At 39.2% G+C, this 27,125-nt stretch overlaps 1 protein-coding gene across 2 annotated transcripts in view; it reads left to right on the top strand.

The window, feature by feature from the left end:
* Window positions 1–26,283, top strand: part of ERICH3 (glutamate rich 3) — a 103,165-nt gene extending 76,882 nt beyond the window's left edge. For both annotated transcript variants that reach the window (XM_070486603.1, XM_070486604.1), the window contains 4 exons: window positions 5,876–6,325; window positions 17,293–17,418; window positions 20,879–23,289; window positions 23,980–26,283. In XM_070486603.1, the coding sequence (XP_070342704.1) occupies window positions 5,876–6,325; window positions 17,293–17,418; window positions 20,879–23,271 (2,969 nt within the window). In that variant the 3' untranslated portion in view covers window positions 23,272–23,289; window positions 23,980–26,283. The remainder of the gene's footprint in view (window positions 1–5,875; window positions 6,326–17,292; window positions 17,419–20,878; window positions 23,290–23,979) is intronic.
* Window positions 26,284–27,125: the final 842 nt, after the last annotated feature.

Raw genomic sequence — 27,125 nt, 5'->3', positions numbered from 1 at the left:
GAGGACCCCGCTTTAGGAGTGATGTGTGAGACTCACCATCGTTTAAAAAGAACGACAGCTTCCTTTTCTCTGCATTTATGTTGGCAACCCCAGGCGCTAATTCACCAGTTGAAAAGATATTGTCATAGATGAATGTTATAAAGGCTGGGGGGAAAAGTGTCATGTTGCTCAGAGTAGCCTTTTAGACTTTTATGGGCAATTTGGATGATAGTGCCTATGAGTAAGAGGGAGAGACTAAGTAGCTCCTCATGAGAAAGTTGAAAGAGAACTTATTCCCACAATACGAAGAAAAGAAAATAAGACTAAAAACAATTAGTTTTTTCCTAGTAAGAGAGATATTTTACTTGTGCTATTTTTCAATCTGTTGAAGAAGTAAACTTTAAAGACTTTTAAAATCCCAGAGTCACAAAACTATTGTTTACTTGGCTCACTGACTTCAGAAGCTCACTCTTCATTTCTTGGCCTGATGGTGGGCTTGAAGAGAAGGCCGAGGGGAGCTGCTCCTTCTGTGGTGAGGTTATACACTCCATGGACTCACTGTAACTTGTCTGCTCACTGGGCCTGAGAGGATTAGGGGAAGATTGTCTGTGTCCTTCTGGTCAGAGTCTATATGTGTGATTTTTGCATAATTAGTCAAACTCTAATTTTTCTTAATGGTGAGAATTCTTCAATCTATATTCACTTTTTGATTGTTGAAGTAGAAAGTCATGGCTTTCAGGTGAAGACTTAAATTCAGCTTCATCTTTTCATTCACATAAAATACTTTTCTATGAGGGTTTTCTCTAGTTTTGAATCTGCCTTATACATGGCAAAGGCGCTACTGAGATAACCAAAAAAATCTTGTGGAATGCACAGGTGATTGACTAGATTAATGGATAAATATAAAAAGACTTAGGCAGCACATTGTGATAAAAGATTTGATTATATTCTCAATATTCTAGGTGTGCACCTTAGTGTTTAGAAAGTGCAATTAAAAGTAAATATGGAGGAACTTTTAAGCTTTCTTTATTTCTTCTTCTCCTCCTGCTGTATCTGCATTTACCTTTAGATATTTACCCTTACAAAGTAATGTATATATTTGTCTCATTGATTAATTGAGTGAATGAATTATCCATATGAGGACATATGCTCTCCTTTGAGACAAATAACTAGTCACTGTTCATAACTGGGAGTTAATGATTTCTACTTCTATTTTCATTAAGCATACTCTTATTCTACAATATTTGTGGAGTACAAAGCACTTGTCTAATTAGGCATTATTGTACATGAAGATATTGACTGAACTACAATATCTAATATAAAATATAAACAGATTTTTATGAACTCATGAGTATAATCAAGATAGAACTATTAATACAGTGATAGTAGGATATATAAATTCACATGTAATGGTTGATTTGAAGACCATAGGAGCAGTATTTATGCAGATTTTGCTGAACCCTTGGACTAAAGAAAGGGAAAGAGAGACACAATTCGTACTAGAGTTCAGAAGGGTTTTGTGTCCACTGGGTTGGGACACATGGTACGTCATTGGAGTGATCTAAATATTTAACTGAATTTATGTATTTGAATTTGTGCACTTTAATCAAAGCATCTGTATAGGCTTCAAGCTAGTAAGCCAAAACAAAGTAGTTAAAATCAGGCCACTAATGGAGGAAATGACGAATTTAAACTGTAGTAACACCGTGCTCCATGCTAGGGGGTGAGGCAATGATTGAAAACTAAGGTCAGGACTTGTAATTGGTTCAGAACAGACACTATGGCTACTGATTGCAGTATGAGAATAACAACAGCTTCTAGGGGAGCTAGCCACAGTCACTTTAGGAAAATGAACAAACACTTTCCTGAACATGCACAGTTGACCCAGTGTGCTCATGCAGAGGGAGGCAGTGTGTGTCCAGAGTGTGTAACCTCTGTGGAAGCAGGGACCTGGCCTGCCTTTTTCTCCATTGTGTCCTCAATACCTAGAACATTGCCTGACACATGGGAGGTGCTCCTTTAGTGAATGAATGAATCTATGTAAGTGGGTAGGAAGGTGGAGGACAATTCAGAACCTCAGTTATGAGGAGGAAGAGCTGAGTTCATCCTGAATTTGCTGGACTGGTGTTGACTGTGGATGTGTCTGTGGTTTTTGCCCTTGGTCAGGTGTATATCAAGTTTGCTAGGCAGGCAGTATAAACAGTGGAGATTCAATTCCACTGGTTAAAATCAGTGGAGTTAACTGATATATACATATAATTTTTGTGAACGCCCACACAGTGTTCAGTAGCTATTTGTTAAGTAACAAATCACTGGATGACATATATTTTCATGCACATAGTGTCATGGTCAGTATTATAAATAAACCAAGGAAGGTTTTGACAGCTATCTTTTCCTTTGTATTCATATTGTATGCCTCAGAGTGTTTTAATTGGACTGTGTCTGGGTTCCAGAGTGGTGAACAAAATGAAGAATGACCAAAAGATATAAAAGGGAGGGCAGACCATGAATTCCATGAGTTCTGGTGTTTTGGAGGGAACTATTTTCCATTCGTATTCTGGGATAGTAATAGTGGAAAGTGAGGTAAGAGAAGCAGTGGCGGGTCCCTGACAGTGGGGACTTTCTGTCTGAAGGCCTTTTGGCAGATAGAAGGGTCTTGGTTTTACTACAGTGGGTCATTACAAAGAAGTGTTTTACAAAACTTGCTACCTTATAGCTAGTGGACATTTAACTTCCCGGGGCCTTACATTCTAGATCTAGAAAAAGAGGATAAATAACTATTCTTTGGGATTAAATGAGATGATTGTAAAATGCTTACCTTATTATTTGGCACATAGTAGGTACATAATCATGATCAGGTTTTACCTTTTATCCCTCAATAAATGGTAACTGTGATTACTGTTCTTAATATAATGTACAGGGTGGAATCATGAGAAAGACATTTATTAGAATATACTATACGTATGATTTCATAGAGGGAAAATGACTGAAAGTCATAAAGAAATGATTAATTGGTTTGATTAGGTGAAAATTTTTTTGTCATGTAATTTCTACAATAACTTATGGAAAGCAAGTAGAGTTATCTCATTTTGCAACCAAGAAAACAGAGGCTTAGAGAAGTTAAGTAGCAAAGCTAAAGTCAAAGCTAATAAGTAGCTGAGTCATGATCAGAACACCTAGGTTTATCTTTACAGGAAAACATATTATTTTCTCTCAATCTTATGTTGCATGAAATAGTAATGATGCAAAAGAAGGAATAGTTATCAATGACAGGAAAAGAGAAGGCAGTAAAGGATTTGAGGACTGACTGAAGGTGGAGAGAGAAAAGTCAGAGATGCTGTGTAGGACATGGAAGCGCAGCACCAAACTCGCTGGCTTTGGCCAAGGACTCAGGCAATGAGTGCAGGTCATTTCTTTACCATAAAGACCAACAGCAGATTCTTTCACCATCAGTCCCTGGGGGGAACACTGGAGAGACAAATGGAATTGGGTAGGAGGCAGAGTTGTTTACCAATCTGCCTCGAAGATAACTTTTTACCTCCTAATGACAAAAAAACTTACATATGTGTCCTCAAACTTCCTTTATATAAAAACTTGCTTTATTTCTAAGAGAATAAATAAAAGCAGTGTTGAAAATCCCATTCCATGGCCCTAAAGCATTTTGAGCTTTTTCTTAACCAAAGTCCCCAAAGTGTCGGTATGAAAATGAGAGCAAGAAATGAGAGTGAAGCTAAATCATGCAATGAGGTTAAAGAGAGATTTGAAAGCGGAAATGAGTTTATATGGGAGGTCAGGTCCCCTCTCTACTTTGAGGCCATTCATTCTCTTGATTTTTCTTCTCTAAAGGACTGACCCAAAGTTGAACAAGGGCCTGTTTATTTCAGTGTTTTGAAATAAAAGAATACAGTTAATAGAAGCTACTCAGGAAAGATAGAGGAGCACTCAAGTATTTATTCTGTGAACAACTTTTAGAGTCAAAAGTAAGAGTCAGCATGTCAATATTCAGCTGGTAAAGATGCATATTTTTGGAAGTGCAAAACAAGTATAACATTGTGTCCTAGTTAATCGTGCAGTTAATGAAAGCCATTGATCAAACTACTAGCAAACAGGAGTTGTTTTTCTTTTTTAAACAAACAAATGTGAGATGCTTCATAGAGGAGGAGGTCATAGTCCCTAAAGTTTCTGAACTGGTACAAATAAGAGAGAGGACAACTGTCCTTGATCTGCTTTGTTCCCTACGGAGAGACAGCATATCCAGGTTTTATAAAATGGAGAGAAAGAATGAGTGGCTAAAGCATGTGATTCCTCTGAGAAACAGTGGTCATCAGGTGCCTGTCAAGGTACTGGGACACAAGAACAAATGGAATTGTGCTTAAGGGGTTCTGTTGCTTAAAGGCTCTTTACAGTTTGTTTTTTACTGCTGTGTAGCATCTCTTGAATCTTTGTGGAAACTCTGATATGTCTCTGCGACTATACTTAAAATGCTAAGCCCTGTCATGGAGAGCCGTTGGGGCTGGAGGAACTGAGATGAGAGGATAAAAGTAAAGACAGGTTTTTCTTTCCTTAAACCCTGCACCAGCTGCTGCAGCCATCTATGCCGCTGCCACGCAGAAATAAGAGAAACAGAGAGCAAGGAGAGAGCAGAGAAGAGAAAACAAGAAAGTTAGGCAGGTTGAAGTATAGGGTATTTAATTTGAAAATGTGTTCTATAAAAACAATTATAAGCACAGACTTATTGGTTAAAAAATCAAAAGCAATTTTGTATATCTCTGGCCTGCATTGTGAGCGGTGACTTTTAGGCGTCCTCTTCCTTATAGAGATTCAGTGTGTATATTACTTTCTTGGAGATTTTTGGAAGTTTTTTGGGTAGTACCAAACCATTTTTGGCTACCGTAAATTTCTAGACTGCATATCTGTAGCATCATATCAGAGTACTGCCTAGATCTCCGAGAATCTCTTTCACAGATTCTGTGTGCCCAGCTCCCAGCTTCCATACCATCTGCTGTCTTCAGAGGACAACCCTGGGCTACCAGAGTTACTTCACCCTCAGGCACAAAGTGCCTGGAAGTGCCAGGGAGTTATGTCCCCTAGGGTGGCCCGCAGCCATGTCTGACTGGAGCAGAGTATGAAAGTTCAACTCCTTCCTCCAGGGAGGAAAATTCTAACGTCATTTAGACTTCAGAGGGCCCCGTGGGATCCAGCTGAGGTTGAGATGTTGCTTGAAATTGGTCCCTTGATTGACTTCTTCCCTTCTCTGCCCTGCTTCTCCTACACTCTTAAGAGTTTCTCCTGGAGCATATCCTTAATACGTCACTTCCACATGAATCCTCATCTCATCGTCTGCTTCAAGGGAACCTGAAATAAGACAATATCTCCTTCTCCACACAGACACGTACACAAGCATCACTTTAAAATATTTATTAAGTGTCCAGGTATTGTGTAAATGCATAGACCTTCTTACCATACCCAGCTACCAGGGTATACTAGTATGGTGGATATTACAATTGATAAAAATTTAAATTTGATGCACAGAGAATACTGTGGCTATCCAAGGCAATAATTAAATAAGGGCTCTTGCTGAACAAGCAAAAGATTAGTCAATTTCTTCTATAACAAAATAGGTGCTTACAAAGCTATCCCAATAAAACGGCTTTCAACAAATAGAAAAATACAGTTGGTTTTCAGTTAAATGCGATTTCCTGTTGAAGACTTCTATAGATTCATAGATTACAAAGGTTTTTCTTCAACATGACAATTATCTAGAATATATGGGGAAAGGATATAAAATCTAAGTTATGTTAAAAATTTCAGTATGATTCATTACTAACATAATTCTCACAGTTAAATAAGTTGCTTTATGGAAAAACAGTGATGTCATCATTTTTATTTCTTGTAGATATAAAAACTGCTTCATCAACCTCATCCAGAAGTCACTCGTATTCTAGTTGCAGTGAAGATGAATCTGCACTGGGGGACAGGGAAGTCCACATGGAAAACAGTCCAAATGAAAGTGCCAGAAGTTCATCTTCACAGGACCTGAATGGAAACGATGAGCCAGGAAAACCCCACCTTCCAATTGAGGATCCCCTAGAAATTGACACTGAAGACCAAGAAATGATAAAAGCAGATGTGGAGACCAAGCCTCTGCCGATAGAGGAAAGCTTGGAGAATGTTCTTGAAGAAGAAACGAAGAAAGGAACCCTAGAGATTGCAGAGGGCTCATCTGAGGAATCCAGGGAACATGTTTCCAAGGAAGAAAAGGAAAAGGATAAGAGTAAGCTTTGGGAAGGAAGCACGGATAAGGCAAAGGACAAAAAGGCAGGTGCCTGTAGGGTGGAGCAAGGTGGTAAGTATGGTCAGTGAGTTGACTGCCATTGTCCTCATGCATGGAAGCTGATTTTGGTCATTGCATTCTGCCAAAGCTTGAGAAATACTATTGTGATAATCCCAGAGGGATTCAATTTTTTTCCTATTTCTCTCTTTGTCACACAATCATACATGTATTTTCAGCTTCCTGTTTTCCTTCTATTGCATTTAAAAAATTACTTGAAATTCTTATATGGCCTGTTTCCTATTTTCTGTAAATTCCTTCCTATGGTAATTCTATCTCAAGAATCAAATAAAACACAATATGTGTCTGAAGGCAAGGGTATGTGTGGCTTTTTAGAGGTTATTTAATACTAGTAATGCTATTTATTTTTAGCTATATATGCACTTCTATATACTTAGCTAACACTGATAGCGCTTACTATGTGCCATTTCTAAAGACTTACAGACATTAACTCATCTAATTATCACAACAGCCCAATATCCCCATGAGTTAGGTTCTATGATAATTTCTCTTTTTTACAGCTGACAAAATCATGGCTTGGAGAGGTTAAGTAAATTGTCAGGGATTCCACAGCTAATAAGGATTCCTAGGATCTAAATGCAGGCAGAGTGATTTCAAATTTTCTAAAGATTCCCTATTATATCTGTCTAATAGGAATTTAGATTTAGATAAAAATATAAAAATTTCATAGAAAATTCCAAACTTTACTTTGAGCTCTTCTCTGAAACCATGTAACTTCCTCGTCCAGGTGGTGCCTGGGTGTGTAGGACAGTCCCGTTTGACGCGGAAGAGTGAGAAGTGTCCCAGGGCAATCAGGCCCCAGTACCCTAGACACATGGGAGGTCTGACACTTTTCTTGACTTTAGAGGGCAGGTAAAGGACTGAGTTGTATCCTGTGGGCAGCAAATTGTGCCTGCCAGATACTTGACTCTCACACAGCACCCTGTGCCCTGTAACTCATGCCTCAGTCCTTTCCCTGCTCTCTCATCTGTCTCCCGTGCCAACATGCCAAGCATTCTACTTGATTCCAAGATAAAATATGTTTTTACATTTTAACATTACTAGAATCCATCTGTATTTAAAACTTATGAATACTTTAACAAATGTCTATAATATTTCTTTTAGGACCTTACAAGCTGTTAATAAACTACTGGGGCCTGAATTTAGGAATTGAGGATGTTGAATAGTTAGCTTTCGATCCAACCATTGTTATTAACCTTCTACTATGTGCAGGGCACCGTGGCCAATAAGAAATGTGTAAGAGAGGGTTCTTCTCATAAAATATTAAGGGGAAGGCTTGGCACACCAATAACTGGACAAAACCAATAGTCATACATAAAACCAGACAAGGTACAAAGGCTGTGGAGTTTCAAAGGAAGAGAAGTCACATTTGGTTAAGGACACCCTGAAAATGTTTATGAAGGAGGTGTTTGAGGAAGACTTTAAAAGTTAGGTAAGATTTTGAAGGCAGGGTGGAGAAAGATGAAAGCATTCCAGACAGTGAGGTGTAGCAAGGAATATGGCCTTTGAATAAGTTATCAAAAATCACACTACAACGAACAGTTTGACAAACTTCAGGCCATGGGCAAAATCTGGCCCTCAACCTTTCTTTTTGTGTTGCCTGTAAGTTGAGAATTTGTTTTCTTTTATTTTTAAATGGTTGGAAAAAATCAGAAGAAGAATAGTATGTGTTGACATGTGAAAATTATATTAAATTCAAATTTAGATGTCAGAAAATAAAGGTTTTTTGGGAACAGAGCCATGCTTATTCATTTACATCTTATTAGTGGCTGCTTTGTGCACTACAAGGGCAGAACTGAGTAGTTGCAACAGAGATCCTATGGCCCACGAAGCCCTAACAATGTACTCTCTGGCCCTTTATAGAAAAAGTTTGCCAATACCGCCCTAGAATTATAATGCAAAGACCCTTCACATTTTCAAAAAGATTTTCCCACCTATGAGTCAAGATTCTTGTTAAAATATGTATAAAACAATTCAAATCTTTGATCTTAGATTTCATTGCTCCATTCTGGTGTATATAATGTATAACCTAGAAAATTTGTACCATTTGGCAACCGTTGATCACAAAAGGTAGAGATGTTAAAGTTCAATAGTAATACTGACATCATTATTATTATTCCTTTTATTTCCACTTCAGAAAACTAGATTGTTTACTTGGACTTATGTAATTAGACATCTTTTTATAAAGATGCACAAAATGTAGGCTGTAATTAGGCGATGGACAGAAGCAGAGGTGTTGGACTAGGATCATGTCACTGGAAGATAGTGTTTTTTTCTGGATTTGTGAAATGAAAAGTGTGTTGGTTTATTATTTTTCTCAAAAACATTGGGAAACCTGTTTTCTTGACTTGATAACATCTATAATTTTAAAGCATTTTGTTATTATCTTTTTATTAAGGCAGGTTCAACACTAGATGGCAAGGTTTGTGACTATTTATCTTTCTTACACTCTAATATATGTACCAAGTCTCTTTATCAATGTTTATTTTTCATTAGGAGCTTATGAAATACATGAAATAACATTTAGAAAATACAGAAAAGTAGGGGCCGGCCCAGCGGTGTAGCAGTTAAGTTTATGTGCTCCACTTCAGCAGCCTGGGGTTTGCTGGTTTGGATCCTGGGTGTGGACCTGCATGTTGCTTATCAAGCCATGCTGTGGCAGGCATCCCACATATAAAGCAGAGGAAGATGGGCACGGATCTTAGCTCAGGGCCAATCTTCCTCAGTAAAAAGAGGAGGTTTGGGGCCCGGCCCCGTGGCTGAGTGGTTAAGTTTTCATGCTTCACTTCAGTGGCCCAGGACTTTGCTGGTTCAGATCCTGGGGCGCAGACACGGGACTGCTCATCAAGCCATGCTGAGGTGGCGTCCTACATAATACAACCAGAGGGACCTACAACTAGAATATATAACTATGTAGTGGGGGGCTTTGGGGAGAAGAAGAAGAACCAAAAAAGATTGGCCACAGAAAAAAGAAAAAAAAAAGAGGATTGGCAGCAGGTATTAGCTTGGGGCTAACCTTCCTCAAAAAAATAAAGAAAGAAAAGAGAAAATAGAGAAAAGCAGTTTAAAAAAATTACCCATAGATTTATCACACACAAAAAATCTTTGCCTTATTGGGTCAGGCTTTTTATTTATAAACTTAGTTTACAAAGGTGTCATATTTTTTGTCATCTTTTTATAAAATGTTATATTCTGCTTTTTATTCTTAATGTTATACTATAAGCATTTTTATGTTGTTATGTAATCTTTATGAACATATTTAATGTCTGTGAATTATTCTATTCTGTGGTTTTCTCATAATTTAACCATTTCCTTATTATTGGATATTATATTTTTTCCTACTTTCACTATTATTAATACTTTAGTATCTTATTACCTAAGGTAATTTCAAATTTATAATTACTTTCTTAGGCTAGGTTCCTAGAAGTATAATTTCTGGAGCAAAGGTTATAGACATTTTAAGGTTTTTGATACATGTTTTTTCTTACAAAAAATTGGTTGAAAAGTTTAAACAACGCAGAACGGATGAGAATAAAATGAGAGCTGAATTCTTCCTTGTCCAGTCTCTACTCTTTTTCCCGAGACAGAGAGAGAACTGTGGATAACACGTTTTTTGTACATGATTCCAGAAATTTTTATATGTGTATATATATATATATATAAATGTATTGATATATTATGTACATGCATATATTATTATATACAGATGGAAACATATGATACATTTTGTTTTGCAACTTCCTTTTTTCACTTAACAGTATCTTGAATATCTTTTCATATCAGCACACATAACTGTACTTTATTCCTATTTATTGTACATATTATTTCATTATATTGCCTTAGTATTTTATAACTTGGCAAATTTTCTTAAAAACATCTTGCTTTCTGTGCAAGAAATCCTAGTTTCGTTCTCTGGCCCATCTTATAGAAAAAAACAAAATTTCTGGGTTATGGAGGCCTAGAGAGTATAATGTGCACTAGAAAATAAGACATTAATAGATAAAACAAAACAAAGACTATGTGAAATATTCAGATGATGTCGAAGGACTAACGCCTTCAAAACCTGAGCATGAGTGGATTATAACAGTTGGGTGCTGATGTTTTTAATTTTTTATTTATTTTTTTGGAGGTAAGTGCCAGGCTGAGCTTATCTTGAACTTAGAATTATAGAACACCAGAGCTAGAAGAAAAATTTAAGATCACTGAATTCGACTTAAACATAGAGAAGGAAAACAAAATGACTGACAACTGGAAAGTGGCAGAACGAGGATTAGAATTCACATCTGGTTTATAACTCGGTGTTCTTCCTGCCATACCGTGCTCTTTGTGGTTCTCAACTTTTCACTGAACTGTTCATCGACATAAAGCTAAATCAATTAGAATGAGAAAATATAATTGTGAAATTTATATATGCTAATTCATATCAGTTTCTGGAATTGGAGTAGATTTGAGTAGAGGAAAATCGGAAATCAAATTCAACTTTTTTATAGTTTCTTTTGTACTTTATCGTATGTATAATTTGGCTTACCCCTCAAAACCTATGACCTTTTAAATATATACACAAGGAAATAATGCAATAAATTTGTAAATATTTAAAGTAACAGACTAAAAGAAGTTCTAAATATTCTCAAAGTCCTTTATATTAATAAACATTTCTAAGAAAATTTCAGATAAAACCAAGCAGGTCTTGATTGCATAGTTCACTACGTTGATATTAAAGTCAGGCAAAGAGGTTATGGCTAGTTTCTCTTTCTTAACCGAGTCTTCAGTTAGATGCCTCAAGGAGAGAGGGATGGCACCTGTTATATACTTGAAATGAAGGTCATTTAGGTGACTATGCTGCAAAACCAGCTTATACAAATTAGAACAGAACGCTGGTGAAGATTGAAATGTGTATATTTTACTTAGATCTGGACTAAGTAACCTTAGGTCAAAATGAAATGTGGGCTGAGATAATGTATAAAAGATTTTCTCTCTGGTGTCGGCCTGGTGGCCCAGCGGTTAAGTGTGTATGTTCCGCTTGGTGGCCCATGGTTCCCAGGTTTGGATCCCGGGTGCGGACATGGCACCACTCGGCTTGCTGTGCTGTGGTAGGCATCCCACATATAAAGTAGAGGAAGATGGGCATGGATGTTAGCTCAGGGCCAGTCTTACTCAGCAAAAAGAGGAGGATTGGCAGAAGTTAGCTCAGGGTTAATCTTCCTCAAAAAAAAAAAAAAGATTCTCTCATATTTATATGGTGCTGAATTAATCATTTTTCAATTAGACTTGGATTAAGAACTGTGATTATGTTAAGAATAGTCTCTGGTCTAAAAAATTACCTACAATTAATGATGTTTTCTAGTGTCTGAACTAATACAACTTAATCTGAATTGTTTTCACTTAAGTTCATAGCAGGAGTTAAATTAGTAAAGTACTACATTCAGTGCCTTTGTACCTTTCAGATTGATAACATAAAATGATATTTTACTTCTAACTACTTTATAATACCTCTGACTTAATTGGGCTTTGCCCAGTCTACCAACAAATCAGGTGAATTGATGTAAAAGATGTGTTGTCCTCAGTTAAGTGGATGAAGTAAAAGATTATAATTGCTAGCCAAAACGACATAGTGTCCTTGGGAGTTAATTCAGTATTATAGGGCATAATGTTATTTTAATGTGTTTATTTTTCTTTGTTATTTTTGGTTTAAGCTGTCTTAATGCATTGCGACACAATCTTTGCAAGGTTCTAATGGTGGAATAATTCAGGTGCATTAATTTGTGAAGTTAATATAATGGATACATTATGAATATAAAAACATAATTGAAGAATAGAGTATTTTGATGTAAAGTATAATATAAAAAGTATATGGAAGTAGGCATTTTATACTTTTACAGGTTTTCCCTGCCATCCGAAAGTAGAGCATTTCTATAAAATCTTTTGTAAGCTGAAACGGCGTAAAGCAAAGAAGCAATTACCATTAATTTGTATGGGAAAAATTTGGGGGCGTTTCCAGACCCCCAAAATAACCTCCCAAAATAAATCGAGATAAAGCACAGATGCTCACAAACACAGTTCAAAGCTTGGTGCTGAAATGCTGAGTGCAGTTCCCGGGGACGGAGCTGGGAGCGCCCACTCTTGCTCTTGGGGTGTGCGGGGTGCCTGCTGCCTCAAGCAGGGCTCACTGCCAAACAAACACTAAAGCTATTTTTCACTTTTTGCCTGTTTTCGTAAAAACGGACAGCCTCTTCGGATTTCTTTCGATTGGTGAAAACAGGTACTAATGTAGGTCTTTCGTACAAGTAAAGTGACTAAAGTGAGCAAACTTTTGGTTGATAAGGGAAACCTGTATATGGGATTCAGGAGAAGTCCTAGTGCTTGGCCAGGTAATTTAAACCTAAATAATGGTATGAGGAAAGTACAATGCAATTTTGTCATTGCACAGGCAGAATAGAATCGTCCTGACGAAAAAACAAGAAAATTCTGTGTTCTAAGACTTGCAGTCTAAGTACAACTTCTGAGTGAACTGTGAAAGAATGATTATTGGATCCAATAGATTTCTTTTTGTTGGGCGTCTGCTTTATGCCACACACTGTTCTTGGTGCGAACATGATGAAGTCCTTGCCTATATGAAGTTTCTATTCTAGGGGGAGAAACGCCCAGCAAGTAAAAGATAACCATGTAATGGGCTATCTGGGCTAAGTGCTAGGAGAAAAATAAATTAGGGTGAGCCATAGAGTGATCATTTGGGGAAAGGGTGACATTTTAGGATGGCTTCTTTGGTGAGGGAACATTTGAGCAGGGACCTGAATGAAGTGCAGGCGTGAGCCACGCTGTCATCTGCAGCGGGAATGGCATTTGCAAAGACCCTAACTGGGAGCAGAGTTGCTGAATGAAGGATTCGGAAAGGAGGCCAGGGTGACAGCAGCAGAATGGACAAGCCAGAGAGTGGTAGAAGATGAGGCCAGGGGGAGAATTTTATTCTGAGGTAGGAAACCTTTGGAAAAATTGGGGCATACAACTGACCAAATGACATGACGGGAAAGTTTTGAAAAGATTATTCTGGCTGCTGTGCGGAGGATAGACTCTAGCTTTCTGCAACTGTTATCTTTGAACAGCTGTGGTCTTGAGTTTGTAATTAATCCTGGGTTTTCATGGGCCATGTTTCAAAGCCAAAGGTAACACAGGAACATCTTTACTGTGTAGGTAGATGATGTTAGTGATGAATTTTGTCATGAGGAGTTGTTGGGAAGATAATTGATTGGCTACATAAGGAATGATCCAAGAGCTGGGCTAGTTTTCAAGGTGACCGGGAACTTGGAACAAACTTAGGTATATCTTTACTCTGCTTTTATAGCCTCCTTACATTCTTAAAATGTTCTTAAAATTCAGATGAAAATTTCTTGGCAAAGCTTTCTTCTGATATTGACTTGCCAAGAATTATTATTATTATTATTTTTTTAAAGACTGGCACCTGAGCTAACAACTGTTGCCAGTCTTTTATTTTCTGCTTTATCTCCCCAAATCCCCCTGGCACATAGTTGTATATCTTAGTTGCAGGTCCTTCTAGTTGTGGCATGTGGGACGCCTCCTCAACGTGGCCTGATGAGCGGTGCCATGTCTGCGCCCAGGATTCGAACTGGAGAAAACCTTGGCTGCTGCAGTGGAGCACCCGAACTTAACCACTTGGCTATGGGGCTGGCCCCTTGCCCAGGATTCTTAGCATGTTTTAAGATGGGATCAGTTTGTTTTGTTTCAAAACAAGCAGAGGAGAGGGGCTGAATTTAGACAGCTTGCTTACTAATATTGAAATCTATATCCTTGCCACTACTTTTTAATTACTAAATTATCAAATGTAGAAAGAATTGGTGGAAATTGTGGCATTGTTGGCTGTAGTGCAGGAACATAAGGCCTGTCATCATTATAGGTGAAATTGTCAATTGATACCTAGATTTTTGAAGAACATCTAGAAACATATATCAAAAGCTTCTAAAAGTATCATGTTCTTTGACCCAGAAAATCTAATTCCAGGAATTTATGCTAGGGGAATAGTCAGAAATAAGTACAAAAATGATTGTAAGTAGTACTTAAACTAGCTTTATAATCACACACAAAAAATAGAAATAACTCAATATCCAATACCAGGCACTTGGTTAACCAAATTTTAGTAAAACCTTATTAGAACATTCTATGCAGTTATGGAGAATCTTTTTTATTTAATGATATGTGGAAATCATCACAATATATCGCTCAATGAATAAAATGGGATACAGAATGCTATCTATAGTAAGAGTAGAGTAAAAAAAATACTTAGAAATCCACCAAAATGTTAACGAGTAGTTCTCTCTGAGTGGTGGAACTAGAATAATTTTAGTTTTCTTCTTTACACTTTTTTATCTTTTCAAGCTTTAGGTAATAAATATGTACTATTTTGATATTTAGGGAAATTACAGTGCATATTATTCTTAAATGTATTTATTTTCATAATAAAAAAGCTAAGATTATAATCCAAAAAATTTTGGTACTTTAAAATATATCTTATGATATCCTATATCATTTGGGTGGAAAAGGTGCTTTTCTAAGAAAGTCTCTGTATGGGTCTCTTTGATTTTGCTATTAATACTCTGAGAACTGACAACTACCTTTGCTTTCAGTGGTCACCTTTATGGAGAGGTAACGGAGGGAGCCTTGGGGGATGAAGGGCTAAACAGATAGCGGAAACAAAGTGATGTGTCACCTTGCTGGCATGGGGGTCTCAGCGTGCACAGTCCTCCCTCACTGTAGTAGTTGAAAACAGTCAAGGTTAGACACTGGCCAAGTTCTTGCTTTTAAGTTTCAGTTTCAGAAGAGCATCTGAGAAAAAATAACCAAGTGAGGCCTTTTCTGGTCTCACACCTGATGAGCCCTTGATGCTCAGGCCAGAATCTCACTCTTGCTGAATCTGAAACTGCCACCATCTAACTGTACAGGCTCTCATCTACTTCCAAAGCCTAACTCACCAGGGGCAAGCAGCAGACGTGGGCAAGTGGCCAGCACAGTCCTGAGACACAGGGACTACAAGCTTCACTGGCAATTCTGAGTGAGTTGTAATTTTGAGATTATGCTAGCACTGTTTGGCTTCTTAAAATAGTCTTTTGGTTCAATAGCTGCTAATTATTTATTTTAATTATTGCTTATTATTATTATTGTAAACCATATTTCTTTATAGTCTGGCAACTACTTGGGAAAAAGCCCTAGAGGTATTGTTGGTTCTAATGAAAGAAAGCTTCATGTAATTGCTATGAAATCAGACTTCCTCCCATCCCCCTGTCCTAGGGATTCTTGAGTTAAGACAGTTCTATTGTTCAATTAGCCAAGCAGATTTATATGCAAAGACCTAAAATACTCTTTATTTAAACTCTGTAGTTATACGGTATCAACATTATTATAGTGGGTAAGATGGTATTTAACTTATATGTCCTATGTATATGAAGTTCCTAAAATAAAGGTTGACTTGATAACAAACCCAACTATAATGTAATTGTCATGAGTTGATGTCATCTCTAAACTACATTTTTGTAAAAACTTTTTTGTTTGGCATATTGGATGAATGAGGAAAAGATGTTAATTTTGTTTAAGAGAATACATTTGAATTCCATGATGTAACTCTCTTAATTTCCATGTTTGTCCTCTTAAGATTAATATAGTTAAGTCATTCCATTTTTTCCCCAAAAGCCACATGAGGCAGGCATTTCACTGTTTGTTTTCAAACACAGAGAGAGATCAGAAAGTAACTAATTACTCCTTAGCAATTCACCTTAAGGTGAGCAAGACACCATATTCTAGTTGTTTTTCTATAGTTACAGTCTTTGGATAAACTGAATCAGAATATCTGAGAGGAAAGGAAGGAAGGGAGGGAAGGAGAAAAGGAGAGAAAGAGGGAGAGAGACATAGTGGGAGGGGGGAAAGGACATTTTGGCGATACCATGTTCTCACCTAGGAAGGCAGATCTAGGACTAGTGTTTCCTGAGTGAGCTTTTGTTAACCAGAAAGTGGCATAATGGTAGATGTCAGGGATTTGGAACATGGATTATCAGATGATAGGCAAGGGATGTAGACAGGAAGGTGTTAGAGACTAAAGACAAACTCAATTGATGTTACAGCGTTGCCTAGAAGAATACCAGATTGGGTGATGATACTTAGAATAGAAATGCTTATCATCTTCATCATAGCGATTACTAATTACATGCTTAGGAACTTGCTGATGAGTGGAAAATAAGCACGCTCTACATAGATTCCTTCATTTAATCCTCCCAATAGCCATTGAGTAGATGTATCTTTTTGACAGATGAGTAAACTGAGGCTTAGGTTTAGGTCAAAGAACTTGCCCAAGGTGACTCAGTTAGTATGAAATCTGGGCCCTGAATTTAGGTCTTCGTGATCCTGAAGCTCCATGCTAGTAATCAGCTGCAAATAATGGAATTCACACAACAGCTTTTACTGTCAAATTTGTAGGAATCATGCGGTAGCTTTTTTGCTGTGTCCACATGGAGTGAGTATTGGGGTCAAATCACTAAAATCTACTAATGGATGAGATGCTCGTAGTGGACTCAGCTCTGGTAGTTTTAGCAATTTAAAAGAGCAGTGATGATTAGTGTCATAAAAGCTATGACACATGTTTCTAGAAAGGAAAAGGCAACTAAACTGCATTTTCAATCATTTCATTGCATGTGCATTTGGCAAATCTCTCACTGCTTCTGGCTGTTGTTTTTTGTTGATGCAAATATTTCTTTGCAAGGATTCCTTTGCTTCATGATCTATTGTCTTTTCTTTTTGAAATCATAGCTTGGAAGCTGTTTAATCTTCATAGATTTTTAAAACATGGTCACATTTTAATGTGAATGCTTTTAAATTAACCCCACTTGCCGAAATGTGAAACAGCTCAGCAATGTTCCCATGACTTTTTATACCTTTTGATATTTTATATGGTCTCCAATCAGTTGGACAGATAATAGATGAAGCCGTGGAGCCTGGCTGCCACTGCCTCGATGATGCTGAGTCTGGTGTCAGCAGCCCAGACGAGGGGGAGAAGTGCTCCAGGAGGCCAGAGATGGATACAGGTGCAGGTAAGGGCACATCATTACCTACGAGAGACCTTCTGAATCCTCTGCAAAAGACAGCCCCATCCCATCTTTCATCTTCCTGTCCCTGTTTCCTTCTTCTGCCACCTTTCTTTTCTTTTCAACTAGTGAATATGGTGGCAGGAGGTGGTTGCGAAGCCTGAAGGGGACCTTTAAAGCTGACATCAGATAGGAATGTCATTATCCTTTTTTGAATGCATTGGTGCCTAGAATGAAAAAAAGGACTTCAGATAATAAAAAATATTGGTAGGGATTTGCAGATCAGTCTATTTCCTAGCCCACCTCCCAGTTAGTTGACCAGGTAGGTGGATTTGTCTCACCGACCCGTTGGAGACATGGAGAGCCAAGGCACATTTCACAATGATTTGTCTGAGCTCCTTATTTTTTAAAATTAGGGAAGAATTCATTGCCATCAGTATGACCTGGCTCTTGGTGATGAGCATTCCAGCTGCAGGAGTGCCAATTAGAGTGACTCAGCAAACCATGACTCCTATACATCTGGTCAAACGGCTGTGTCCTTGAAATCAGCTTTCTCCATATTTAGTGGGTAACTTTTTAAAGACATCCTGATTTGAATACATGTGTCTGTGTGTGCGGGTGTGTGGGAGGGGATGTTATTCATTTTATTCATCATACGGTCGCATCACTCCACCTCCCATTTTCAATGATAGTCATCAAGCATTCTGAGGTATTTGAGATTTTACCCCATTTTCAAGCCAAGTTACCCATTTTCAATGATAGTCATCAAGCATTCTGAGGTATTTGGGATTTTACCCCATTTTCAAGCCAAGTTACCCAAGTTTCAGGGATGCTAGCAGAAGATACAAGATTCCTGGGTCAGAGAAAAAGGACTTTATTACTCTCAACAAATAGCAACAGTCAGAATATTTGCACTTAACACTGGCTCCGTGAGCTCCAATTCCCCCTGGACAAGGTGGAGAGGGCCAGGTGGCACTTGAACATGCAGTGGGCAGAGTGACAGGAGAAGGACCCTGAGCTTAGAGAATCCACATCTTTTAGAATGGGCATTCAGCCAGAGGAGTTCTGGTGCACCTCCCCAAACATTTTGCAAGGCAGGCACAGGAGTTGTTATCCATCAACTCCTATTTCAGCAAGAAAATCTAATCTACTGTAAGCAGTGGGAGGAAAGAGTGGAAGGAAAGTTGGTTAGGGCTTTCTGTGTTCCAGGCACTGTGCTGAGCATTTTACCATTTTCTATCACAAGGATTCTGTTCCCATTTGATGGCTAAGAGAATGAAGGCTTAGAGAGGTGTTCTTTCCCAAGTTCATCCAGATAGTAAGTGGCAGAGCTGGCATTCTCACCCAGGTCTGTCTGACTCACAAGCACACACTCATTCCACTAAATCAAATTGCTCCTGTTTGTGAATATTGCTTGCTCTCATATTCATTATTTTTTTCAAAAGCCAATGAGGTTACCATCAAAAACCCTAAGTCATGTATTTACACTGATATTTCTTAGAAGGGCTTTAATTACTCTTTCTGACTTGCTTCAGGGATGTCCTGACGCCCCTATGGTGTGTGTGTGTGTGTGTGTGTGTGTGTGTGTGTGTTCATATAATAGCTCAGCTGGATGCCATTAGCACTTTCTTTCCTAGAATTTAAGCATAGTATATTATTATATAATGGCAAGGCAATTTTATTCCTCTGTTTTCCTAAATGTTCTTTAATTAATCTATAAATTTAGAGGCCAGCTTAGCAAGATAGAGGACTTTATTACAGTTTTTCATAACTGATTTTTAAATATACTTTCATGCAGGAATTTGATTAGCAACAGATATACTATTAAAGAGACTTGACACGCACTGTTGTTTCTCATCGTTTCCATTTAATTTTGTTTTAAACCCAGTAATAATCTGTAATGAAATACAATGGACCATAATCTCCCAGGTGTGTGGGCTGCATGTCCTCTGAGTGAACATTCAGTTCTACATTTCCCTTTGGGAACTTCTAGGTACAATTTAGGAAATAACTGCTGTGATATGCTGATGGCCACCAATGAAAGTCAGCACCAAACCCACTGATAGACCTGAAATTTCTATCTTACTCCTTTGAAAGAAGATATTAAAACTTACCTTCCAAATACATTTTTAAGGGAAATGTAATATCTGCTATTATTGGCTTGCCTCAAAATGGTTTATTGTAATAGCTGGCAAGAGACCAAGGGAATGCAACAAAGGATAGCCATGTTTTTTATTGGGAGAGGAAATGGAGTGATAAGACAGTCTTGAATGAGGTAGCAGAATAGGAAAGAAGTGAGTAAGATTAGGGCTTTAGGTTTCTGGTAGACTGTGGGTGATGGGATGGGGTGTGATGGCTAGCAAGTAAAAAAGGCAAGTGAGTAAAAAAAATGAGGAAGACACCTTTGCCTACTTCATAAGTTTACATAATTTGAAGGCTGACACCTTGGTATGATAACTTCTTTTATAGTATCTGGTCCAGTGTCTTCTATAAATGAATAAGATTAGATTGATGGAAATTATGAAGAAGACCATTTTAGAAGCTCCTCTCTCCCTAAGAATTATCCTGCATTTGGAAAATTTAAATGCTTTGTGTATTTGGAATGACATGCCTTTATTTATTTTGCACGAATCATTCCAACAAAAATACATGTATTTGGTAAATAATAAGAAATCCATTTGAAGCCTTTTAAGAAATACATTGAAGTTATATTTATAGAAGTATGATAGCTAGTACACCCAAATTTGCCAGGGAATTATGGATGAGAACTTATGAAATACTTCAAGAAGGTTATGTTGAAAATTGTCCCAGACTACAAAGTTCTGTCTTGCTCTGTGATCCTGTTTTGCCAAAGGCAAATCAGTTTCTGAACATAGATGGGAGGTATCCTGACCTGTAATACAAATTGGTATCTTTAGTAAAAAGTCTTACCTTGAGCTACAGTGTTATTTGATGACTAAATCTAAATAGAGTAGCTTTAATATATGAGAGTAATGTATTGTATAATGATCAGCTCACACTGTATTATGATTGTGTTGCTAATGCCCACATGAGTATAAGAAACATAAGCCCAGGACAGGCGTAAGATGATGCTATAGGGAATGATGGTTTTTCTAAGAAAATAAAATACTCATTGCTTTTCTTATTGCATAATTTTTCTGCAAGTCCTAATATTTCAAATGAAAGTAGGAAGGGGGTATGTGTGTGTGTGTGCACGTGCATGTGTGAGTGAGAGAACGAGAAATTTTGCTATTCCAAGATAAGGAATTTTTGTTTGTTTTCAACATTTCTGATGCTCAATTTTCCTTTAATATCAATGTGTCCATTAAATTTGATAGCATTTCTTTTCATCATGGAAAACCCTTGATATATATAAATGTTTCATATTATATAAGATTATATGTAATATCTCCTCCCTTGTGCTCTTTGATTAAAGTAACCTTATTTTCTAACCTTATTTTTATAGCACCGAATGGGAATTTAATGATGGTAATGATGGAGGAAAGTCCAGCATTCGACTCAAACAAGGAATCAAAGCAAGCTGTATCAGAAATGTCTACACTGGAGAAGACAGAAGCGGTGGAGGAAGACGAAGTTCCCCGGGGCAGGGATGCTGACATCATAGAGGAGAAGGGGGACGTAGCACTGAGGGAAGAAGCAGGGGCCGCCGAGGTCCCCTTGGACCGGTGGAAGCCCGAAGCAGAGCAGTCAGCAATAGTAGGGCAGTTTACAGAGGAAAGAGAGATCCCTCAGGGCATAGCCAGTGGGGCAGAGGTAGCAGTAGAAGGGGATAAAAGGCTGGATAAAGAGGAGTTAAACCCCATGGGAAAAGAAGCAGTAAGACACTCGGGAGGTTTGAGTGAAGACCAGGCTCCTGAAGAGCAGGCCTTGACGCAAACAGTGCTGCAGACAGAGAAGGCAACTCCTGAAGAGGAACAGGGTTTGGAGAAGGTGGTGCTTGCAAGCAAGGCAGCAGCTCTGACCTTTGAGCACATTCCGGAGGCAGCAGCCCTGAAAGAAGCGGTGACTCCAGAGAAGGGAGAGTCTGAGGGAGGGGCAGCTGTGAGCGAGGCAGGACCCGAAAAGCCACATATGGAGGACAGTGAAGAGGAAGCATTCACAGACCTAGAGGACGTGGGGCCCGTGGAACACACTGCATCTGAGAGAGAGGATGGGTCAGAAGAGGCAATACTCAGGAGAGAGGAACCAGCCAAAGAGAGGAAGGCAATTAGGGAACTAGAAACACCTTTGAGCCCCTCAACTTCTGAGAAGGTCCAGGCAACCCAGATGGGGGTTTCAGAAGACAGCCTGGAAGAGCTTTGTGAGGAAGACGTGGAAAGGGAGAAGGCTGAGAGTGAGGCAGAATCTAATAGGGAAGATGATAGGAAAGAAATGCTACCTGGGGAATTAGATGCAGCAACAGAGAGGAGGAAAGCTGAGAGGCCGAAAACAACTCTGGGGGACACTGAATCTGAGAGAGAAGAGGTGACAAGGGCAAATGCCTTTCAGGATGAAGAGCAAAAGTGTAAAGGGGGAGAGAGGGAAACTGTGAGGGAAGGAAGACCTGAGGAAGAGACACAAGCCCCCCAAAATGAAATGGAATGTGATGCTGAGAATGAAGCACTGGTGGGGACATCTAAATTGATTGAAGACACAGGGCCTCAAGGAGAAGATTCACTGAAAGAGGGACAGGTGACCATGTTTGAAGCAGCACCTGGATTTGAAAAGTCACTGGAAGATATAACAGCTCTGAGGAAAGAGGGAGGAGGGGAAAGACTGAGAGACGGTGGAGACAGGGAGCAGGAAGGCAGAGCAGAGCTGCTCGGCGGGGAGAACATGGCTCCCCCAGAGAAGGAGAACAGAGTTTCCTCAGAGCAGGATGAAGGGCCTGGACCAGAGGGAGAGGGCATGTTAGGAGCTCCTGAGAGTGAGCTAGCAGGAGAGGCACAGGCCCCTGAGGCCAGGATGACAGCCACAGGCGAGGCCCAGGAGTGGGCAGCCAAAGGTCAAGATGGCCTTGCAGGATGGGAGGGGAGAGAAAACAAAGAGCCTTTACAAGGGCCAGAGGGAGTGGGGGTCATGACAATGACCCAAGAAGATGTTCCTGAAGGTGACTCCATGATGGCAGGAAAGTTGAGTGAGGAAGTGATGGATGAGGATCCAGAGGAAGAGGTGGATAAAAAGTGCACACTAGGGACAGGAGTGATGAGGAACAGGGCCACAGAGGGGGACAGGAGCTTGCAAGGAGGAGTGGCTGTGGCTGAGGAAGCTCTCCACCAAGGAGGAGGAGCCGCAGAGAAGAGGGAGGTGTTGGCAGATTCGAAGACAGCTGAGGGGAAAACAGAAGCAGAGAAAGCCGCCTCCTTTTTAGATGTTGCTGGTGAGGAAACTTGCCACCAAGCAGATGAGTTCCTAGGAAACACGGCAGCTGCAGAGAAGGTGGTGGCAGAGGAAATAGAGCTGAGCAGGGAGGAGGTGCCAGTGGTGGAGAAGGTGCCAGCGACTTGGGCACCAGAGGTGGGGGTGGGGGCTCTAGGGGGACGCTCAGATCTAGAAGGGAAGGCCCCGCAGCCAGGGCAGGATCAAGAGGACAGGGAAGCTGAAACCACTCAGCGGGCAGAGTCAGAGGGGAAGGAGCCTGGTGCGGGGAGCTGTGGTGGGAGGCAGGAGTGGGGCACAGCTGAAGGATTCAGACTAGAATTATCCCAAGAGAGAGAGCCAGAGCTGAGGAGAGAGAGTCTGCTGGATGGGGAAACACTTCCTGTAAAGCCTGATTGCACTGGAATCCAAGAGAAGCAAGAGCAGACAGTGCAAAGAGAAAGCGATACAGACATTTCCCTGAACAGCAGGAGGGCCTAAGAGACCTGGTGACAGATGGTGAGTTTAAGCCTGATCTGTTTGCAAGACTAAACAGATACCCCACCTCGAGTCCCCTCCCCTTTGGGATGGCTCATCTCTTTATCAGTCCCTGCATACACACAGGCTTCAGTTCTGTGCTGCTTAGCCCCAAGCCCATCAGGACACAGCCAGTAACATGGAGGTGGGCCCAGAGCACATGCAGTGACCCACCACCCACCTCTATCCCCTTTGCAACTCTGAGTCACCTTCTCTGTCTTTGCAAGCACAGCTCTCTGGAATAGGGAGCCCCGTACCTCTCCTCCAGGGCCCCAAAGATGAAATACAGAGAGAACGTGCCACAGGGACCCACCACAGAAGGAAGGAATCAAACTCTGTTCCAGAATTCATTTCTCTTTTAGTGTTTAAAAGGATGGCTGAGATTATTTGTTTTTAAATGGGCTCTATGCCTTCCTTCCTGTAGTTTTGTGAAGTTGAATATATATATATGGATATATAGCATAAATATATGATATATCAAAATATTAAAAATTTATAAAAATATATGTATACATGTAAAATATTGAAGATTGTAACCAAAGGCCAAAATTATTTTTAGCGTTTCCTTGTTTTCCTGCTCTTTCCTTGATGCCCTCAGATCCTTTGTGCCCAGTTCCTACTATCCTGAGTGATTATATTCATAGTTCCCCTATCCTTTTTATTATTTTCCAGGATGTTTTAAAGATGTCTTCCGGAAGACGTAAAGAGTGGAGAAAGATTCACCCAAGCATCTCACCAGGACTTTAGACTTTATCTGGTTTGTTGTTAGTCACTGTGCTTGTTGGAGCTGGTTCCCAGTTGTCAGTGCTGGTGGGCAGCTCAGTGCGCACCCGGAGAATAGCTGACTAGATCCGTAGGACCTCCTGAGGGCAGTGCTTCCTAAGGGAGGACTGTGAGGCTGTTAGCTAACGTGTCTATGTTCAAATCAAATGACTAGTTTTCAACTGTTTGACTTTTACCAAAGATCACCGGAAAGGCCCAGTCCTGATGTCTGGGGTTTGTTTAAATTCCTCTTTATTTGTAATCAAATATTACTCCCAGTTTCATACACGAGAGTTTTATTTAAAGTCTGTGGCTTGAGGCTTTAATGACTTGCTCTGTGAAGATGCGCCCTAAGGGTCCTTCCATGTACATTCAGTTCTACAGTTGGCTCCAGACCTGTCAGCCCTTCCAGGACAGGATTCCATGGCGTGTGTATTCACTTACACTGAGAAATGTCCATTCTTTCTATTTATGCCAGAAGCATAATTTAAAGCAGAAATCTTATTTCAAAATGCCCTTTTTTGTGTATGTTTCTGTAGTTTTGCTTTCTGAGGTAGACTGGTGCATGCATGTGGCATTTTGTCCCTGGGGGCCTTATTTACAGGGCTGCTCAAATTTAAATTGAAGTAGTGAATAATTTAGCTGAGTGAAATGAGTAACAATAATTATAGCAGGTAAACGTTGCACCTCAGTACAAATACCAACATTCTAGACTCTAGACTCTTCGCTTGATGTCATTCAATGGAAAAGAAACTTGGATTGAATTAGTGTGCAGCTCACCTTCCTGAGTTAGGTTATTTCAAACCTGTGAACTGACCTTGCAGTGCATTGTAAATCAAGTCACCTGGCTTTCTAAATTACTCCCTGATATTACTAGAGATAGTTGTGCATCAGTGTGCCTCCTGGAGATTTTGATTTCCGTGAAGACATCTTCGTTCACACCAGTCCTCCAAAAGGCACACATGTTTGGCCATCCTTTCTTCATGTGAGGAGGTGAAAGAAAATTTCCTATTGCAGTGGTTCTCCAGCCACACTACACATTAGACTTTCATGGGGCGCTTTCATGAATGAGTCAACCCCTGGCCCCACCCCAGAGATTCAGATTTAATCAGTTGTAGATGGATGTAGGTGTCAGTATTTTTTATTTTTAATTCTTTAGTTGATTCTACTGTGTAGCCAAAATTGAGAACTGCTGCCGTAAATCATCATACGATCCATGCTGGCTGCCCTCTGTCCCTAGGGACCAGGCATATTCTCTTTATAGGTGTGTTTCGTTCTAATAAATGAAGGAGTCATTCAATGATCAAAGATATAATGGACTAGTTGCTCTCAAAATATGGTCCCTTGATCAGAATATCAGCATCACCTGGAACTGTTCCAAATACGAATTCTTGCCCTCATCTCATGCCTATTAAATTGGAAGCCATGTGGGAAGCGCCTAGCAATTAGTGTTTTAACAAGCCCTCCAGGTAATTCTGATGTACACTGAAGTCTGCAAACTGCTGTCGTGAACTACTGATTGTACTGAGGATTAGTCTCAGTTGGAAAATGGGTTGCAGAAGTATTGTGAACTTTCTCTCTTTGTTTCTCTACATCTCTCTCTCTCTCTTTTTCTGTCTACATTTCTTTCTTTCTCTGGGAAAGGGTACTCACTATAAAAGTGATGAATTCAACTTTAAACTCATTTTTATTACGACTATGATGATGTGTGCATGAAGTCCTTCAGCCCCAGCCCCTATTGAGGATGAGCATCACTCATGCACATCATAGATCCTATTGTCTGTCTGAGGTTTTACAGATTTTGTCTACATTGTATCCAATTTTGTTTATTACTGAGCTGCATTACTGTGGAGCTCTACAGTATTTTTTCACTGTTCTCAGTCTCAATGCTACAGAGCACTTTGAATACGTAGCACCTTATGGGCAAGATTGTAAACTCGTTAATTCCATTGAAGAATGAGATTTGTACGATGTGCTAAATGGAAATTGCATTGGATTATTTTTATATGTAACACATTCCGTCAAAACATTCTGTAACATAATTCTACAATCTGCATGTGGGTTTAACTGTGAAATTCAGTGTTGTGATATTTTGATGAAGTGAATTCTTTCTCTGCAAATACCATGTTGATAAAATTATTTCTATGTTCAATTGAACTGATTTTTTCCCTAAGTTCATTATTAAAGGCATAAATAAACCATATGTTTACAGATAAGACATGTGAATGATTCTTTATAAATGACTAGACTTTCGACATCTTCTTTGTCCTTTTCTTACAAAACTGAAACTCCATAAAGCAGAGCAGAGAGAATTAGTTTCACTGGGCTGTGTTTTTGAGTATATGTGTTTATATCAACTGACTGCATTCATACATGTCTTTCACATAAATGGAATAATGCCAGAGAGGAAAATTATCACCACCGTTTCATACATAAGTAAATAGAAGCTCGATAAAGTTAAGTGGCTTATCTAAAATCGTGGTCAATCTCAGGTTTTCTCAATCCAAACTCTGATTTATGTTTTTAGTCACATAGATTTCCTTCTAGGAAGAGGTATAAAATAGATACTAGGATACTGTATGTGAATCTTACATATTTTAGTTTATTTGCAGAAGAGGAAAAAGCAAATTTTATTAATATATCCTGTACCAACAAGAAGGAAGTTATATTTCCAGCCAGTGTAGGTCAAAGAATACAGTAGATTATTTAAATAATTCAAGAGAAAAATAGACAACCAAAGTAAAAGTAGGGAGAATTAAGTGCCTTGAATTTCTTGAGTTAAGCCTATTCTATGGCTTTGTAAACTCTTGTGTTGCAAATGTAAAGTATAGTTGTGTTCCTTAACACTTCTACGATCAATGATTTTGCCACAATGATTGCGCTTGGAAAATGATTGATTGTTTGAGAAAAGTAAAGAAAGCCTTAGAAAAAGATTCCTGTAGTATGCGAAATATTCCAACAGCTTCAAGGATGGCCCAGGACAGGCCACTTCTCACTTTGGGTAACATTTCCTTCCAGTTTTCTATACCACCTGATTGTGTCATTTAAAAGAAGCC

Source organism: Equus asinus, chromosome 16 (assembly GCF_041296235.1).
Source record: "Equus asinus isolate D_3611 breed Donkey chromosome 16, EquAss-T2T_v2, whole genome shotgun sequence".
Lineage (NCBI taxonomy): Eukaryota > Metazoa > Chordata > Mammalia > Perissodactyla > Equidae > Equus > Equus asinus.
Note: the sequence above shows the minus strand (reverse complement) of the source record. Positions and strands in the feature narration are given on the sequence as shown.